The 18,107-nt window shown below is 50.3% G+C and overlaps 1 protein-coding gene across 4 annotated transcripts in view; it reads right to left on the bottom strand.

Annotated features, from left to right (window-relative positions):
• Positions 1 to 10,076, bottom strand: part of HSPA12B (heat shock protein family A (Hsp70) member 12B) — a 77,424-nt gene extending 67,348 nt beyond the window's left edge. For 2 of the 4 annotated variants that reach the window (XM_038400816.2, XM_038400821.2), the window contains exon 1: positions 581 to 887. Coding sequence is in view for 1 of the 4 variants with exons in the window: in XM_043512866.1 (XP_043368801.1) it covers positions 9,859 to 10,026 (168 nt within the window). In the remaining 3 variants the exon portion in view is untranslated. Of the gene's footprint in view, positions 1 to 580; positions 889 to 9,858 lie in introns of those variants that run through there. The other 2 variants (XM_043512866.1, XM_043512867.1) reach the window with 2 other exon arrangements.
• Between the last annotated feature and the right edge of the window lie 8,031 nt (positions 10,077 to 18,107).

Here is an 18,107-nt window from a genome sequence, read left to right as displayed (position 1 = left end):
TTATCCAGCAGAGGCAAGCGAGCAGGACGGCAGTCCACGCCAAGGCGGAGTGGGAATAGACTGCGGGTCTCCCGACACGAATAATTCACAATACTTAGGGCTGGCTGCATACGGTGCTTGGCATCGGCAGAACTCAACACTCTTGTGGGGGCAGGTAATCGGCAGCGTTCCCGTATCACCAAGGCCCAGGTCAGCAGAGCCAGGGCTAAACCCCAGAAATGCAGACTCCTTGTTTGCAGGCCACTCTCCCTCCCAGAGGTGGGAGTCGAACCCACAGGTCCTGACTCCCGTTCTGTGCTCACTCCACATTCCCTCCCAAAGCTAGCAGTAGAAACCAGGACTCCTAAGTTACAGCCCATCCGAGCACGCTCCCCTCCCCATATTACAGACCACCCTCTGCCCCCTCTCCAGCGCTCCCCTGCGTCTAATGCCCTCTGCGTCTCAATGCACATTTCACACTGGCGGGCAATGAGTCCCTTCCCAGCTCCAGCTCAGGTGACTGCCAGCTGCCCTGTCCCAGGTCACCCCAGCAGTGTCAGCCCCAGCCCAGGGTCTCCCAAAGGGCCCAGCATATGCTCACCTCTGAGGTGCGGCACAGAGAAGCTTTGATCCTCCCTGTCTGAGCAACGATGCCGTTAGATCCAGCTGTGCAGCTCCTCCATGCTCAGCTTGTTCCCTGTCAGCCCACAGACCCTCCAAGCTTCCCTCAGCCCCCACCCAAGGATTTTCCTTTCGATCTCCCGATCCCCACTTTCTCCCAGCAGACGGTCATGCCAAGAAGGGCTAATCCTGGCCTTGGTGCTTCTCCGACAGCCCACCCCGGCTGCACTTCTGCCTTTCTTTATGGTTTCCTCTAGCTTCCCAAAGTACTTTCCTCCCACCCCCTAGCCCTGGCCCAGCCCAGGCAGTGTTTCAAATTGCAATCCCAGCTGCAGATGTGAGATGGGAGGAGGCAGGGCTAGCCGTCCACAGGGACTGAAACCTAAACTCCCAGCTTGGCTCGCGCCAGGGCCTCCCCTCAGCCCCTGTTTGCAGGAGGCCAGCGGCGGGCGGTGAGGGCTCACAGATCCCTTTACAGCCCTTTTCCTTTTGAAGGATCCGGTGGGCACTGCTCCCTGCTAAGACTGCGGGGGGGGGGGGGAGGAGGAGAGAGATCGGCCAGTGATAAGAGGCTCCCAACACATCCAGGGGGGCCTGGGCAGCATGGAGATGGGTATGCTAGAGATTGAGGGAGGGATAAAGAGGCTGACGGTCCAAAGTATCCGACCATCCCCCTGCACCTCTATCCATCCCTTCATCCCAATGCACCTCTATCATCCATCCCTCTGTCCATCCATCCCCTGCATCTCTATCCATAGAGCACTTCTACCCATCTGTCCACCTCTCTATCCATCCATCCCCATGTACCTCCATCCATCCATCTCTCTATCCCTTCATCCCAATGCACCTCCATCCATCCCTCTATCCCTCCGTCCCCATGCACCTCTATCCATTCCTCCATCCATCTCTATCCCTTCATCCCAATGCACCTCTATCCATCTTTCCATCCATCCATCCTGTGCCCCTCACTGTGGCAGTGGCTTGCCCTGTCTAACACAACCACCTGCTCTGCCCCCTGCGTTCTGTGTGGTGGGGTCAGGGTAAAGACTTGCTCTCTGCCCTCACAGACAGCCAGACTCCAGGCCTGCCCATACCTGCTCAGCATTTTCCCAGAGGGAGGGTGACCTGGTGGTTAAGGCATTGGATTGGGAATCAGGATTTCAGGGTTCTGTTTCCAGCTCTCCTGCTAACTCACCCAGTGGCCTTCAGCATGTCAGTAAAGCTCCGTGTCCTGCCCGCCCCTCTGTACAATGGGGATTATGATACAACCCTCCCAGGGAAATCATGAGATGAAATTCATTAATGCTAGCAAAGCGTGTGGAGATCCTTGGCTGGGGGCTGGGGTGTGTGTGGGGAGAGGGTAATCATAGACTTTAAGGTCAGAAGGGACCATTATGATTGTCTAGTCTGACCTCCTGCACAGCGCAGGCCACAGAATCTCACCCACCAACTCCTGTAACAAACCCTTAACCTATGTCTGAGCTACTGAAGTCCTCAGATAGTGGTTTAAAGACTTCAAGGAGCAGAGAATCCTCCAGCAACTGACTCATGCCCCACGCTGCAGAGAAAGACGAAAAAACCTCCAGGGCCTCTGCCAATCTGCCCTGGAGGAAAATTCCTTCCCGACCCCAAATATGGCGATCAGCTGAACCCCGAGCATGTGGGCAAGACTCACCAGCCAGACACCCAGGAAAGAATTCTCTGTAGTAACTCAGATCCCACCCTATCTAGTGTCCCATCACAGGCCATTGGGCATATTTACTGCTAATCATCACATACTGGATTCAAGACAAGGCTAAGAGCCTAGAAAGAATCCCAGTGTGTCCTTAACACAACAGGAGCAATAAACCAGGCTCCATTTACATAGAACTGTCACACCCGGGCGGAGATAGGATTAGTTCTTGCATGGCAGTAGCGTCTAGAGGTCGCTCTCAGGCCCCAGGGCCGCACTGTGCTGGACGCTGCACAAACACGGAACAACAAGTACAAAGGGGCTTGCCTGAAAATGTAACACGAGGGGGTGATGCAGAGTGGCATCGCCAGCAAAGCAAAGACGGGAGTCAACCCAGCATCTGAGAGGTGATAGGCCATGAAGGGCCTTGAAAGCGAAGGAAAGTAGTTAGATGGGATGGAAAAGGGGGAGCCAGTGGAGGGATGCAAAGAGAGGGGTGACATGGACCAAGCGACGTGCCTGGAAAATGATCTTTGCTGCATCATTTTCAATGGAAATGTGTGTGGCAAGACTGCATTGGTCAGGGCCAGGGGAGAGGGTGCTGAGTAGTCAAATTGATACCTTTTAAAAGAAATTAGATGGCAAGTTTGGTTGGTATAGGTGACGGTGTGGATGCAACAGACCTAGATTTCTGTAAGGTATTTAACTTGATAGCACATGACATTTTGAGTAGGAAACTAGAGTGATACGAAAGTCAACATGGCACACATGAAATGGATTAAAAACTAGCTAACATAGGTCTCAAAATGTCATCGTAAATGGGGAATCAGCACTCAGTGACTGTGTTTTTGGTGTGGTCCCCAGAGATTCTTGGCCCCGTGCTAGTTAACACTTATCCGTGACCTGGAAGAAAACACAAAATCATCACTGATAAAGTTTGCAGATGACACAAAAATTGGAGGAGTGGGAAATAATGAAGAGGACAGGTCACTGACCCAGAGCGATCTGGATCGCTTGGTAAACTGGGCACAAGAAAACAATCTGCAGGTCAACCCAGCCAGATGGAACAAAGGGTGTAGGCCACACTTACAGGATGGTGGACTCTCTCCTGGGAATTAGGGATTCTGAAGAGGACTTGGAGGTTGTGGAGTATACAGAGGTGGCAGGTATCGCAGGCCTGGGGAGGCTAAGCCACCCCAAACAGCTAGGCAAGGCCCTGCCCATGCTCTGCCCTGAGGCCCCCTCCTGCTTCCCGCTCTTCTCCCATGGCCCCAGCTCAGGCTGTTCCTTTTCCCGCCCTTGCTCAGCCTCTTCGCCGAAGCGGGTAGGGGCTGGGGCTGGGGCAGGCTGGCCCGTGGCCTGGGACTTGGGGTAGATGGGGCCGGTGCTCGGACCGACTGGCTGGGGCTGGGGCCACCTGGCGCTTGGGCTGCCCAGTTGGGGCAGGCTGGGATTTGGGCTGGCTGGAGCGGGACTCCTTTGGCCACGGTGGGGGGCTTAGGACTCCAGCAGGGAGGGGGGCAGGACCTCGGGCAAAAGGGACAGGGCTGGGGTCTAGCCTCCCCAAAGCGGGGGTTCACACACTGCCCATGGGAGCATATTCAGCTGAACATGAGGTCTCAGGGTGATGCGGTGGCCAAAAGAGTTAATGTGATCCTGGACTGCATAAACAAGGGACTCTTGAGTAGGAGGGGAGAGGTGATTTTACCTCTGCATTTGGCACTGGTGCGACCGTTGTTGGAATAGTGGGTCCTGTTCTTGTGTCCACAGTTCAAGAAGGATGTTGATAAATTAGAGAGGGGTCAAAGAAGAGCCACGATAACAATTAAAGGATTAGCAAACCTGCCTTATAGCGAGAGACTCAAGGAGCTCAATCTGTTTGATTATGAGGTGGCTTGATCACAGTCTACAAGTATCTACATGGGGAACAAATATTTAACAATAGGCTCTTCAATCTAGCAGAGAAAGGTCCAATATGAGCCAATGGCTGGAAGTTGAAGCTAGACAAATTCAGACCAGAAATAAGGCATTCATTTTTAACAGTGAGAGTGAATAACCATTGGAACAACTTGCCAAGGATCGTGGTAGTTTCTCCGTCACTGACAATTTTAAAATCAAGATTGGATGTTTTTCTAAAAGATCTGTTCTAGGAATTTTTGTGGGGCAGTTCTCTGGCCTGTGTGATATAGGAGGTCAGACTAGATGATCATAGTGGTTCCTTCTGGACTTGGAATCTAGGAAGCTATAAAAAAGATACTCCCGAATACAAAACATAGACTCATCATCCCTGGTAAAGTTTGCAGATGATACAAAAATCAGGGGAATGGTAAATAATGACGACAACATGTTACTGATTCAGAGCAATCTGGATCATTTGGTAAACTGGTCATAAGCAAGCAATACATATTTTAATATGGCTAAATGTATTAGGGACAAAGCATGCAGGCCAGACCTACAGGATGGGGGATTCCATCCTGGGAAGCAGTGACGCTGAAAATGATTTGGGGATATGGTGGAGACTCAGCTGAACCTGACCTCCCAGAACGATGCTGTGGCCAAAAAGGTTTCATGCAACCCGGGGATGTATAAACAGGGGACTCCTAGAGGTAAAATAACCTTTCTACTCCTAGTGTGTGTGTGGCACTGGTGTGACTACTACTTGAATAATGTGTCCAGTTCTAGTGTCCACAATTCAAGGATGCTGATAAATTGGAGAGGAGTCAGAGAAGAGCCACTAGAACGATTACAGCATTAAAAAACTTGCCTGATAGTGAGAGGCTCAAGGACAATCTGTTTAGGGTAACAGAGAAGGTTCAGGGTAACTTGAATACAGTCTAGACGTCCCGACATGGGGAACAGATATTTGATACTACAGGGTGCATCAATCTAGCAGACAATGGTAGAACAAGATCCAAAGGATGGAAGTTGACACTAGAGAAATTCAGATTAAAAATAAGGCCCAAATTTTGGACAAGTGAGGGTAAGTAACCATTGGAACAAGTTACCGAGGGTTGAGGTATATTCTCCATCACTGACCATTTTAAATCAAGATTGCACGATTTTCTAAAATCTATGCTCTCTTTCCAACACAAATAATTTAGGGAAGTTCCAGGGCTTGTGTAATTCAGGAGTTCAGACTAGATCAGAATGGTCCCTTTTGGTCTATGTGTCTATGAATCTATCTTCTTCTTTCATATGGCATCTTGAAAAGCAACATTAAAGGGTGATATCCATGTTTGCCATCCACTCTACGGCTTCCAGTGACATGGAATTAATCAAAACTGTCCCTCCAAAGAAGGATCTTAGAGGGCAGCAGTTCGCTAGATGTTCCATGGTTTGGATGTCTTCTCCACATTCACATATTGGGCTGTCCTTCACTGTCCATTTGTGTAGTAGGGAATTGCAATGCCTGTGTGAGGTTCTGAAGCAGTTTGTTGTGATCCACATCTTATATGGCATGGTGAAGCCAGGTGATTGCTTTGTGGGAACTGTAATCAGGTATCGATTCTCGGCCCCACTATTTCCCCACAGCCTCCACCACTTCTCTTTTGGTGATAGTCCACAGGTTTTGAGAGCTTTGGCCGCTAACCAGAAGGGCTTCCTGGACTTAAGGTGGGATTTCGGGGGGCCTTGGAGATCTTCATAGGGGGTGAGTTTGGGTTCATTATCGTGAAGTCATATTCTTGTATTATCGCTGCTTCTCTTTGGCAGCATGGTGGTAAGATATGTACGAGAATGGGAAGCTGGGCTGTAGGTGCTGACTCCAGCTCTCCCGTAACATTTCTGACAGCAGTGTTCAATTGCACATTGACAAGTGTTGTATGCATGCTACCTACCCATACTAGCCTGCAATATTCAGCTACTAAGATGATGATGGCCAAGATAGCTGTCTGCAAAGTGTGAGCATCTACTCTCCAATCGGTCCTGGCTAGTTTGTGGATTATATTGTTCCTAGCCTTTATCTGGGCAACAGTCTCCACCAAACATTGGTGGTATGTGGGGCTGCAACCCAGAACCATTTCAAGATATTTTGGAAAATCTTGTGCCTAAGTATGGCACTTCTTTGCATCATGGTGGAATGCGGAGAGAGGTGTTTTTTGACGCTTTGGTTGGCATCGTCAAAGCCAGTAGTACTTCTCCAGGGGTTTGAGATTATCTAGAAGGATGCATTCCTCTTGGGGGGAAGTGCTCACTGGATGGCAAGTGCAAGATCACCTGTGTAGACAATTTTCCATGACTGCGTTGATCACATGTTGCTGATACAAGTATTTAAGAGTGATGGTACCAAGACAGATCCCTGTGGAAGTCTATTGTTCAGTAGATGAGGTCTGTTGGTCTGTTCCATTATACGTCTGCAAAACTTACAGCTGTTGAGCAAAACGGTCAGTCTGTGCAATGTTGTTCTGCAACATGCTATTTTTGACATTTTCAGATGCAGGCCATCTTGCCAAACCATGTCTTATTCCGAGGACAGGTCCACAAAGGCAGTGGCTGTTTTGAGCCTGGTTTAGTAGCCGGATTTGATGTAGATCAATCGGTCTGATTACCTAATCACAGGTGCATTGCCCCAGTTCAAACCCAACTTGTTCTTTCTGGATGTAGTCCTCAGAGGTAAGTCTCTGGAGCAGCATCCTTTCCAAGAGTGCATACGTTACACATAGTAATGATATCAGCCGGTAGTCTTTCTGATTCTTGGCTGCTTTCCCCGATTTCAAGACAGTGATGATTTTTGCCTGTTGCCCCATATCTTGGCCATTTGGACAAAGGCATGCACACTGGGTAAGGAAGCAGGTCAGCCAATAAACTGACCTAGGTTTTCCAGAAATTTTGGGAAGATGCCAGCTGCACCTGAACCCAGCCAAGGTTGGTGCACCCTTTGGCCTTGTCCGAGTCTTCTCTAGAGAACGGCTTCAATAGTTTTGATGTTGCTGGGAGGTCGGACAGGGAACAATAAAGCTTTGGGAAAGGTTAGCATTGCCCAGATTATGGAGAAGCCTCCAGGCCTTCTGGCTCGAGCGGGAGAAATCTAGGTCCTGCATAGCTTTTATTCATCGGAGTTCAGTGATGCCAGCAGCTGTAGCAGCAGGGTTACCTGATATTACTCCTTTAGCAGTATCGCTCTGTATGCCAACCAGCAGGGAGTGCTGGCTTTCCTGCAGTCGCAGGGGATGTTCCTTTTCATGGCCACTTTGAGGAGGCTGATGCCCCGTTGTAGCTGATTATGTCTGCAGATATTCAGCAAACCACTGTTTCCATGCAGCCGTTCCAATCGGCCCTCCGAAAACTCTAGCGTGGCTTTGGTAGTAATGTAATTAGGTAGGCTTGGAGACCATTCCCTGTGATGACAGGCCAGGGTCGCTATGTGGAAAAGCATCACTTGAGTTTATTTCACCACTAGGGGCCATATGCTTCATGTCCTGTTCCCAGAACACAAGTCCGGGAACACTCTTGTGGAATGGAAAGTGCCTGGCTGCATAGTATCCAAGAGCAGGGGGCTGTCTTAATTCGAGGCCCATTCAAGGAGCTGTTCGCCCGTCGTATCGTTGTTGTCATAACCCCAGGATGTCTGACGGCTATAGAAGTCTCCAGCCCATATGGAAGGGTTGCTGTGATTTGGTAGAGCCAGCATGAGCCGGTCGCAACATGGAGGCTTATAGACATTGGTGCTCATAAGTTCCCTGATTCTCGTGGTGATGGTGAGATCGGGTCTCTGGAGCAGATATTCCAGACACAAGACCATGAGGGTGTGGATGACCGTTTTAGCCACGTGGATGGAGAGGAAAGGCTGGATCTTAGAGGTGGTAGGCAGGACTAATCGGGAAGATTTAGACATAGCCTGGATGTGAGGATCTAGAGAAAGGGCTGGGTCCAAGATAATGCCCAGCTTATGAGATAGTAGCAGAGCAAAGTCAGGAACTTTGGTGGTATTTTACATGGTGGTCTGATTGGTTCACCAAGGGCCCAATCCAGGAAGGTGCTGAGCACTTCTTGATGCTAGAAGTCAATGGGAACGGAGCTGAGGATGCTGCGCTCCTGGTGGGGTTGGCTCCTGAATGACCTGGCTGGAATCTCTTGACAAGGGACATTTAGTCCTGGCCTGATTAGAGAAGAAGGCTGTGGTCTGTGGGCTTCATTAGCACACCACCACCTGCTCCACTCTGATGCCTTTCAGCTGTCTAACCGTGTGAACTTGTGCCGGAAACCCAGGTTTCCTGCCAGGCCTTCCGAGGAACAGCCAGCAACAGTTCCTAATGACCCATCCCACTGGAGGTGTGAATTCCAGCTCGAGGAGACCTACCCAGGCTTGCTCCGAGAGAGCTAGTGTGCTAAGAGTAGCATGCAGCCGTGGCAGTGCAAGCGGCGGGAGGGGCTGGCCACCCCGAGCATGCACTATGGTCTTGGATGGCCTCGGGGGCTAGCCCCTCCTGCTCCATGCAGTGCCATGACTACACTTCTGTACTTGGTTTAGCGCCAGCGCGGGCACGTCTCTTTGCTGGCACCTTCGCCCCTGCCTAAGGTCAGTGGTTGAAATTGACAAGAACCACGTCTTTGCTGAAGATTGTCTCGGACTGACTCCCAGGGGGAACCAATAAGGACAGAATCCCATTGTTTCCAGTGGAGATTACTGCTGATTGACTATTATTATTTGTATTCCCATAGCGCCAAGCAGTCTGAGTGCTGGACCGGGACCCCATAGTGCTGGGCAGAACAAGAGACGGTCCCCGTCCCAGAGAGCTTGAAATTTCAGCATAAGACAAGAGACAAATAGATACAGACCAATGGGGGAGCACAGGGAAAATATGGAACAATATCGGTCAACATGACAGGCAGTGGTCTCTTCACACCAGCACATCAGCTGTGACGAAGGGGTTTGGAGACCTCACGTCAAAGCAGGGTTTTAAGGAGGGATTTGGAGTAGGATAACGAGATGGTTTTGTGGATGTTTGTGGGGAGCAGGGGAGAAACCACGAAGGGGCTTGTTTGCAAATGTAACAAGTGGGCGATGGAGGCTGTAACCAAGGGCTGATCGGAGACAGGAGTGGACATCTTGATAGTGAATGAGAGACGGGAGGTCGGCTGGGGATAGAATATGAAGGCCCTTGAATGTGAAGACGGGCAGCTTACCTTGGATATGACAGAGAAGGGGGAGCCCGTGGTGGGACTCAGAGGGGTGATGTGATCAAAGTGATGGGCTAGGAAAATGATCTTTGCAGCAGCCTTCTAAGTGGCTACAAGGGAGGCAAGATTACATTAGTGGAGGCCCAGAGCAAAGGACACTGCTGCAAGTGAGATGGAAGACAGGACTAGAGAGGAATGGGGTTTGCATTCCAGTGACTGCTGGGGGAGTTTACTAAGAATTCAGGCTCTGGCAAGTTCATTGACCAAACTTTTGGATGGATTTCAGAACGTGCCTGTGATTAGGAAATGACCTGTTTTGTGCACACACCGATTATGCTCCATTACTTAGGACTGCAACATAGAACTTAAAAAAAACCAAAACAAACAAACAAAAAAACACCATAGCCAAGAAGGGTGTGTGAATTTGATGGATCAAGTTCAGGGGTAATCTCAGAGATTCAATTTACCTGCAGGATTGTGGTCATCGTCCGGGGTCCCGTTACCTGGGCAGTGCTTAGATGACCTGTGGCTCTAAGACAGCTGCGGGTCATTAAGGACAGGGAGATTTCACATCCACTCCCAGTTTTCTCCTCTGTGATTGTATCACTGACCCCGAGCCAGAGGCAGGCCTCCATCTGGAGATTACGCCTATGTTTTCTGCCCTGGCGTTTTGTCAAGACGTGATGTAGCATCATCCGGGAGGTGATGAAAGCCCCGTAGAAATGTGTTGGTGAGAGAGGAAATGCACAAGGAGAAGGAAGAATTGAAAAGTGAACACGGATCGCCAGCCTGGAAGGCTCATATCAAAGGATGCAAAGTTAAAAACCAATCAAACATTGTCACACAGACACCCACAGGGACGCTACAGCCTTGCACTGACCCCCCCCCCCGCCCCAGTCCCACGTGTTAAGCGCTTGTCACCAGATCGCTGCATACCCCCAGTGCAGCCAGGGGCGGGATAGAATGCAGGTATCATTGGGAGCATGGGGCTGCTACTCTGGGTCAGACTATTGACTCTTAGCCTCCTGCTTCTAGCAGCAGCCAATAGCTGATACTTCCAAGGAAGGCAAAATCCCCCACGATGCACCTACCCACTTGTGCATTATTGAACATGGGCTAGGAGAAGGGTACTGCTCCTCCCTGACAACATGATGGATAGATAGATAATGGAGCAATTGCATGGGGGGAGGGGGAATGGAATAGTAAATAAATAATAAAATAAAACTCATGCCTGTTTCTCATATAGTGCTTTTCATCTGACAAGCTTAAAGCACTTTACAACCTGTTTTAAATGTCTTGATCTCCGCACACGCCTGGGAGGCAGGGCAGTGCTATCATCCCCATTGTACAAATGGGGAAACTGAGGCAGAGAGCGAGACTAAGGGACTTGCCCATGGGCACACAGGAAATCCATGGCAGAGCAGGAAATTCACCAGTGCCAGTGCCTTAACCAACCAGTGGACCATCCTCCCTCCACGTGCAAACATTGTCCAGCCTACGGATTGATGGCAAACAATTCAATGCCATCGCTGACTATTTGTAGCTGGTGCTGGGGGCTTTGTCACCTTACTCACAAACCTTATGTGAGCGCTGTGCGGGGATTCATGAGCTTTCACTTTCTGGGAACATTCTTACCAAATAATCAATAAAGAAAGCCCCCACCCACCATGTTCTGCCATGCTGGGCAGCCGTCTGTAATCCACCCACAGCCAGGGCATCTTGGATCAGCAGGGCGGCAGTTCTCAGGGTCTCTGGTCAGCAGTGCTGCATTTTGAGGAGGCCGTTGGTAGCAGCCCGGCACTGAGTGGTCTGGGGGGGTCAGTGGGATTGTCGTGCATAGCAGCTTTAGGGGGTAGCATTGCGTGATAGTGGAGTGACGGCTCTGCTCTAGGTACGGTCGGGACTCGCTCACTGTTTCGTTTGCTAACCACCCAGTTTCCTGTTCCCATTATTTCCCCAGCCTCGAATGCCCCCTCTCAATTGCTCGTTGGCTCCATGCTCGGTCACAGCTCTCCTGTTGCCGTTCTTTGCCCTGCTAAAACCGCGTGTTGTAAATCTTAAAAAAAGGCCAAGAGGAGCAGGAAGGGTTACATGGGCTGGAAGTATCAGGGGACTGGTGGGAGTACCAGCTGCAGAGTGTGCTTGACCTGGCTGGCAGGTCCCTGCTGGGAGATCACGTGAGCTCTGCTTCTGGGAAGCGCTGCAGTGACTGTGGGCTTAGTGCCCACATGGGCCATAAATTCCAACCGCTGACCCCCTGAGCACTGGTGCTGGACCTCACGCTGCCAGCGTACGTGAATCCTGAGCCCAGATCCGAGCGGGCCGGAACCCCCTGCTTATCGACAGCCCAGTGCCCTACCCAACAGCGGATATTTTTGTTTGCCAGTCTCCCGCCTTTTTCAAAGCCAGCACACAGAGTGCAGCCTGGAACACACCCAGCCTGGGCAGGGCTGTTTCTCTTCCTGTCTCACAATAGAGCCGAGTGTTTATAATCCACACCGAATGGACTTCTGCTGAACTACGACAAACAACCAAGGCCAGACATTTGCATAAGAAGGTCGCCGTCACCACCGTGGGTGGGGACAGTTTTAGAGCCACATTTTTAAAGCTTCCCTTTGTTTGTAAGGACTCCTCGGCCACGTTGGTTTTGTGCACAGCCACATTAGAACTTTGTTCCCTACTGGAGAAATATTGTGCTTTTACAAATAGTCTGGGGGGCTGATTATCTGTCCTGCGAAAGCCCGTCTATGCTGTGCCGTGAGATCGTAATGGGACTTCCCTAATAGTCCCCTGGCTCTCATTTAGATCAGTCCCTCTGTGTCGTGTTGCTGCATGCTGCTAAACAGCTGCCAAGCTCCGCTCCAGAGGTGGCTGCATTTCTGTGGCAGACAAAGCACTCCTGGTGCTTGGTTTGCATATCAGCACGACCTGGCTGGAAAGACATTAGGGCTGACAGGCACTATGCAGGAGTAAGATCAGCCCAAGACTTCTAAAATGCTGTCTGTGCCCTACTTTCAGCAAAGTCATCCATGCCTCAGTTTCCTGATCTGGAAAACGCGGATGATGATACTGCCCTCCTTTGTAAAGTGGGTGAACAACACCCTGGAAGGGCTGTTTATTAATACTTATTATCCTCCAGGCAGATAGAATTTCCCCAACCTCCCTGCGTAAAGGCCTAAATAACAGGACTTACTTTCTCTCACAATATCTCCCATTTATCCCTCTCTGTTTCCTCTCTCTATCATTTCTTTTTTGTCTCTCCACCACTCATCCTTCTTCTGCTAGCTCTAGTTCTCTCATTCCTCTCCCCTCCCTCCTTGCAGATCCGCTCCATCCCCTCTCCTCAGCATAGCAATAGACGAGGAGTTCGCTGCAGTTCCGAAAGGCTCAGAAATGCTTTTAGGTGGCGGGGTGCCCTGCCTTGTTACCACTTTATTTTTGACTTCATGGTTTAGTTCAAGGCTCCTTTGTCCCGCTGAGTGGCAGGGAACTCGTCCGCTGTCTGCCTGATGGGATCGCACACGGCATGGAGAGGGGTGATCTCCTGGACGGGAGAGGTGGGCGAATTTAAGAGACGCATCCTTTGCTTAGCCACTGGCATGAACCGCAGGGAAATCAGTCTACAGGCGCCCCAGGTCCCCACGCCAGGTTCCAGTGAACGGAACGGCCGATCTCGGGAGCAAGGCCGTTCGGTACCACGCAGCCCCTTCGAGCTGGTGAAGAAAGCCTCGGCAGATACAGAAGAAGCAGGCAGGTCACGTCTCCAGCATGTTCTCCTTGGACGGTCTTGGGCTCACTTTCATCTCTGAAGTTTGGTGCTGGACTGAAGCCTTCTCTCCACAGAGCACGTCCCTCCCAGACAACCTTCCCGCCTGCCCCCCTCACTCTTTCTCATGGCAAATAGTCTTTATCGGTGGCCCGTCCAGGACTTAGCTCCCCCGGGTGGCTGTTGAAGGAGGAGGCTCAGCTATGGGGGCAGCTCTTATGCTGTGGACGCAGGATGGAGTTTGAGACCCTCCCGTTCATTGCAAACAGGGTCACACCCCCCAAGCAGCCACCAGACGCCCCCACGGCACACTCAGCCACGTGCCCACGGCAGAAGCTCCTGCATGCACCCATCCATAGAGTCCACTTGGTCCCATCCATGTGCAATCCCTGTCCTCCATACGCTCCACGGTACGCCGGCAGAGAGACAGTCTGCTCTTTGGCCTGTGTTCTCCTAACCCTTCTCTCTCTCTCTCTCTCTCTCTCTGTGTTACCCCCCTCCCCACTGTGTCCACTGTGGGGGGCGGGGGGGTGTACGTCCACACTAGCTAGAAGCACGGGTCCCAGCCCAGGCAGACACACATGCGTTAGCATCACTCGATCTAGCCCGCTACAGATACCGGTCTGTACACTGCGGCAGGGACTGGCCACGCGCGCTCAGGTGGGTTTAGACTCAGGCTGCTTTTCGGAGCCATGTCCACACCGCTAGTTTTAGCATGAGAGTTGAATGCCGCTGGCTCAAGTCTGTCTGTTTCCCTGGGCTGGGAGACACGCGCCCAACTGCGGCCTGGGACATCCCCAGGGCTCTGACGAGGGAGGGGCCAGAAGTGGCTGGGTCTCTTTTAGGGGTTCCCTCATGTCTGTCGGCCGGCCTCTGTACTTCTCCCCACGGTTTAAATTAAAGCAGGACACTTGACATTCGGGGGCCCTGGCTTTCCCCCCCATAATTCAAGCCCTGGACATCCCCATAAACTTCACCCTTTTACATTCACACACCACACACTCAGCTCATGTACTGCACATGCCCAGAGCCCATAGAACGTTTTGTCTCAGGCCATGTCCCTCTCACACACAGACACACACACACTCACTCACTCACTCCTGACTTCCCCAGGAAATTGCTGCTAACCTGCCTTCTTCTTCAGTCACAGGACCTTTAATCTCTCCTGGCCACCCTGAGCATGCTATTGTCCCCAGCACCAGCAGCATGATGCCAACTTCCTTCCCTTGGCCTTACCTCTTCCCCTCTTGAGCCAACACTGCAACAATGAGTGCGGATTGCTGGCATTTATCCAAGCGAGGGAGGGCTCTGAACAGATACTTGTCTGTCTTCAGCTGCGTTCCCCAAGGCTAATTGGCTGTGAAGAGCTGAACGGACATGTAAATAGAGCAGCCGAACTGGTCACAGTTCTAAAATAGGAGACAGTGTTGTCTAGTGGTTAGCTCAGGGGCATGGACATCAGGACTGCTGGGTTCTATTCCCAGCTTCGCCTCTCACTTGCTGTGTCACCTTGGTCAAGGCACTTAACATCTCTGCACCTCAGTTTACCCACCTGTCAATTAATGGACTTATCCTGCATTGAACTACATGACAAGGACAATGACAGGCTTAATGTTTATAAAGCGGTATCCTCAGAAAACAGGGTATCCTCAGAAAACAGCAGTTACCAGTATCCAAAGGGCAGAGAGAACAGATGCTGCTACTTCCTAGGGTACGGAGGCTTTGTTGGCTTTTTCAAAGTTTCTGTTTTGCACAAAATTTTCCGTGACATTTTAATTGACATTTTTTTATCAAAATAGTTTTTAAAAAAATTTTGTTTGAAGAAAGGCTAGTTTTGAGCAGGAAACCTTGCTTTGCACCAAGTGAAAAAGTCCATAACAATTTCAATAAAAAAAAACATAACTGGCAACAATGCTTTTTACAAACGTCCAAACCCATGTCTCTGTTTTTGAACCAGTGCTGAACATCGCAGAGGTACTGGATCCAATGTCACACTGTGGGGACAGAGCACAGCGTAGGCGGTTGGCGTTAGGGAGTTCCACTGACAGCCAGTGATTAATGAGTCTGTAGTGGTGGTAGCTGGACCTCATCAGAGCTCAATTCCAGACACTAACATCTGGATTGTTATTAAGGTGCAAAGAAAGTAACAATTTGGGGGTAGGGGTTAGCTGGAATATGCTTTCCACGTTAATTTTTACTTAATCAAGTGTGCTTTTTGTTGGTTGCTGCTTGTTACTTAACGGTAGAGAGGGGGAATGCATAGCCCAGAAGGACAATAGAATCAGTGACAGACTTCTGCTGATGGCAAATCCACCATGGTAAGTGGTACCAGTGATTAATTGCTCTCATTGTAGAGTAGCATCCTTGTTATTGGCTGGCATCATAGAGATCTGTGTAGCTTGAAAGCTTGTCTCTTTCACCAACAGAAGTTGGTACAATATATTACCTCTAACTCAGCACAACCTCCCCTCCCTTGTCTCTCATATTCTGGGACCAACACAGCTACAAGAACGCTGCAGACAAAAGGTAACAACTGACAGTTATCTCAGTCAACACCAGGGATCAAACCGGAGACCTCCAAAGCTAAAGCATAAGTCAGTATAGCTCAACCGAAAGGATGAAGTCCCTTAGCTACCTGTTTTAGTAGACCCCTCTCCTCTGGGGATCAGACAGAGTGGGAGACATGGAATGCACACTGAACAGTACATTATAGGAAGATGATTGAGGCTATACAACAACCTTAGTCTTATTGGGTTTATTTTTAATGTCTGAGCTCAAAAACGGCCGCAGAGCCGGCTGAAACCCTCCCCTTAAAACACAGTTTTTAAAATGGCCTTTTTGGATTAAACAAATTTTTTTGAAAACAATCTCATTTTTCTCAAAGAGTTTGGGGCTTGTGCCAAACAAATGAAACCAATGCAGTTCGTGGCCCCAAAAGTGAAATGTTGCAGTTGCCAAAAGTTGAAAGTCTTGGTGGCTTCCAGGGTTTCAAGGAAACCCCTAACTTTTAGCGGGGAAAAGAAAAAAAAAGGCATTTCCCAAACAGCTCTGCGCTGATTATCCTGGAGACCTCTCTTGAACAAAACAACAGGAACACCATGGCCAGGGGCATTGCAAGCTCCTCCCAACCCAACCCCCTTGCCATGGTATCTTAATCCTGTCCTGAAGGGACCCCTTTCTAGAGGGCAGATGGGCCTCTAAGACCCATTCAATCCTTGGCCTCTCTCCTGAGACTGCCAAGAGTGTGGCTGGCAGCGGTGGGTCTCATGACATGGATGCATGGCTCCTGAGCCATGCTCTGAGAACCCACCAACTCATTTCATGCCACTATCGCCACCAGCTGGTCTTAAACCTTTGGTGTAAGAAACTGATTAGCAATCAAAACTGCCTTCACCAAACAAGGACGCTCCACCAGAGAAGCAGATCACATCTTGGAACAGGCAACCTAAATACCCTGAGAGAACCTGCTTCAATACAGAAATAAAACCCCCTCGGACTGCGCACCCCTAGCCGTCTCCTGCCCCCCAACACTGGAACCTATACAGGGGTATCAAACTACAACCCATACTCGATGGGGACCCCATCCCGAAATAAATATTTCTTGAACCCCCTCTTCTGGCCCTCAAACAACTCCCCAATCTCTCCAAGTCTCATCATCCGAAGCAAGCTCCCCACAGACCAGGACACACCAACTCAAAGCAGCACCAGACCCTGCCAGAACAGATGCAAAACCTGCAGCCATATCTCCACTGCTATAGTGATCAGCATCCTCCACAACACACCTTTCAAGATCCATGGGGCTGTCCTACAGATGCCTTATGAGGGAGGCTGAGGGAGCTGGGATTGTTTAGTCTGCAGAAGAGAAGAATGAGGGGGGATTTGATAGCTGCTTTCAACTACCTGAAAGGGGGTTTCAAAGAGGATGGCTCTAGACTGTTCTCAATGGTAGCAGATGACAGAACGAGGAGTAATGGTCTCAAGTTGCAATGGGGGAGGTTTAGATTGGATATTAGGAAAAACTTTTTCACTAAGAGGGTGGTGAAACACTGGAATGCGTTACCTAGGGAGGTGGTAGAATCTCCTTCCTTAGAGGTTTTTAAGGTCAGGCTTGACAAAGCCCTGGCTGGGATGATTTAACTGGGACTTGGTCCTGCTTTGAGCAGGGGGTTGGACTAGATGACCTTCTGGGGTCCCTTCCAACCCTGATATTCTATGATTCTATGATTCTATGCCCATCACAACATGTGGCGTACCTCATCCAGTGCACTAAATGCCCCAATAAAATCTATGTGGGTGAAACCAGACAATCACTGTGCTCTTGAATGAACTCACACAGGGAAATGATAAAAGACAAAAACACCCTATCACCTGTGGGCGAACACTTTTCACAAAAAGAATGCGTCCGATGAAGTGAGCTGTAGCTCACGAAAGCTTATGCTTAAATAAATTTGTTAGTCTCTAAGGTGCCACAAGTACTCCTTTTCTTTTTGTGGATACAGACTGACATGGCTGCTATTTTGAAACCTAGGATATAGGCTAACTATTTATGCTAAACTATCTGTTTGATCTTGCATTTAGCTGTGACACTCCGAGTATCTTTCCCAGGCCTGAAAAAGAGCTCTGTGTGGCTTGAAAGCTTGATTCGCTCACCAACAGAAGTTGGTCCAATAAAAGATACATGGGTGCTCAGCACAGAGTTGGCATCTACCAGCAGCCCCCATCAGAACCTCCCCCTCCCCCCAGCACCTCCTGCCCGCTGGCTGGGCTCTGTGGATCAGCGCCTCCTCCTCACTCCCCGCGCCTCCCGCCTGCCACAATCAGCTGTTTTGCGGCATGCAGGAGGCTGGGAGGGGGGTGGAGGAGAGAGGACGCGGCACGCTTGGGGAAGAGGTGGGGCAGGGGTAGAGCAGGGGTGGGAAGAGGCAGGGCCGAGGCGGGAGTGGGGCCTTG

This window comes from Dermochelys coriacea, chromosome 4, assembly GCF_009764565.3.
Source record: "Dermochelys coriacea isolate rDerCor1 chromosome 4, rDerCor1.pri.v4, whole genome shotgun sequence".
NCBI lineage: Eukaryota > Metazoa > Chordata > Testudines > Dermochelyidae > Dermochelys > Dermochelys coriacea.
The sequence above is the reverse complement of the archived record's forward strand: the minus strand, read 5'-3'. Positions and strand labels throughout refer to the sequence as shown.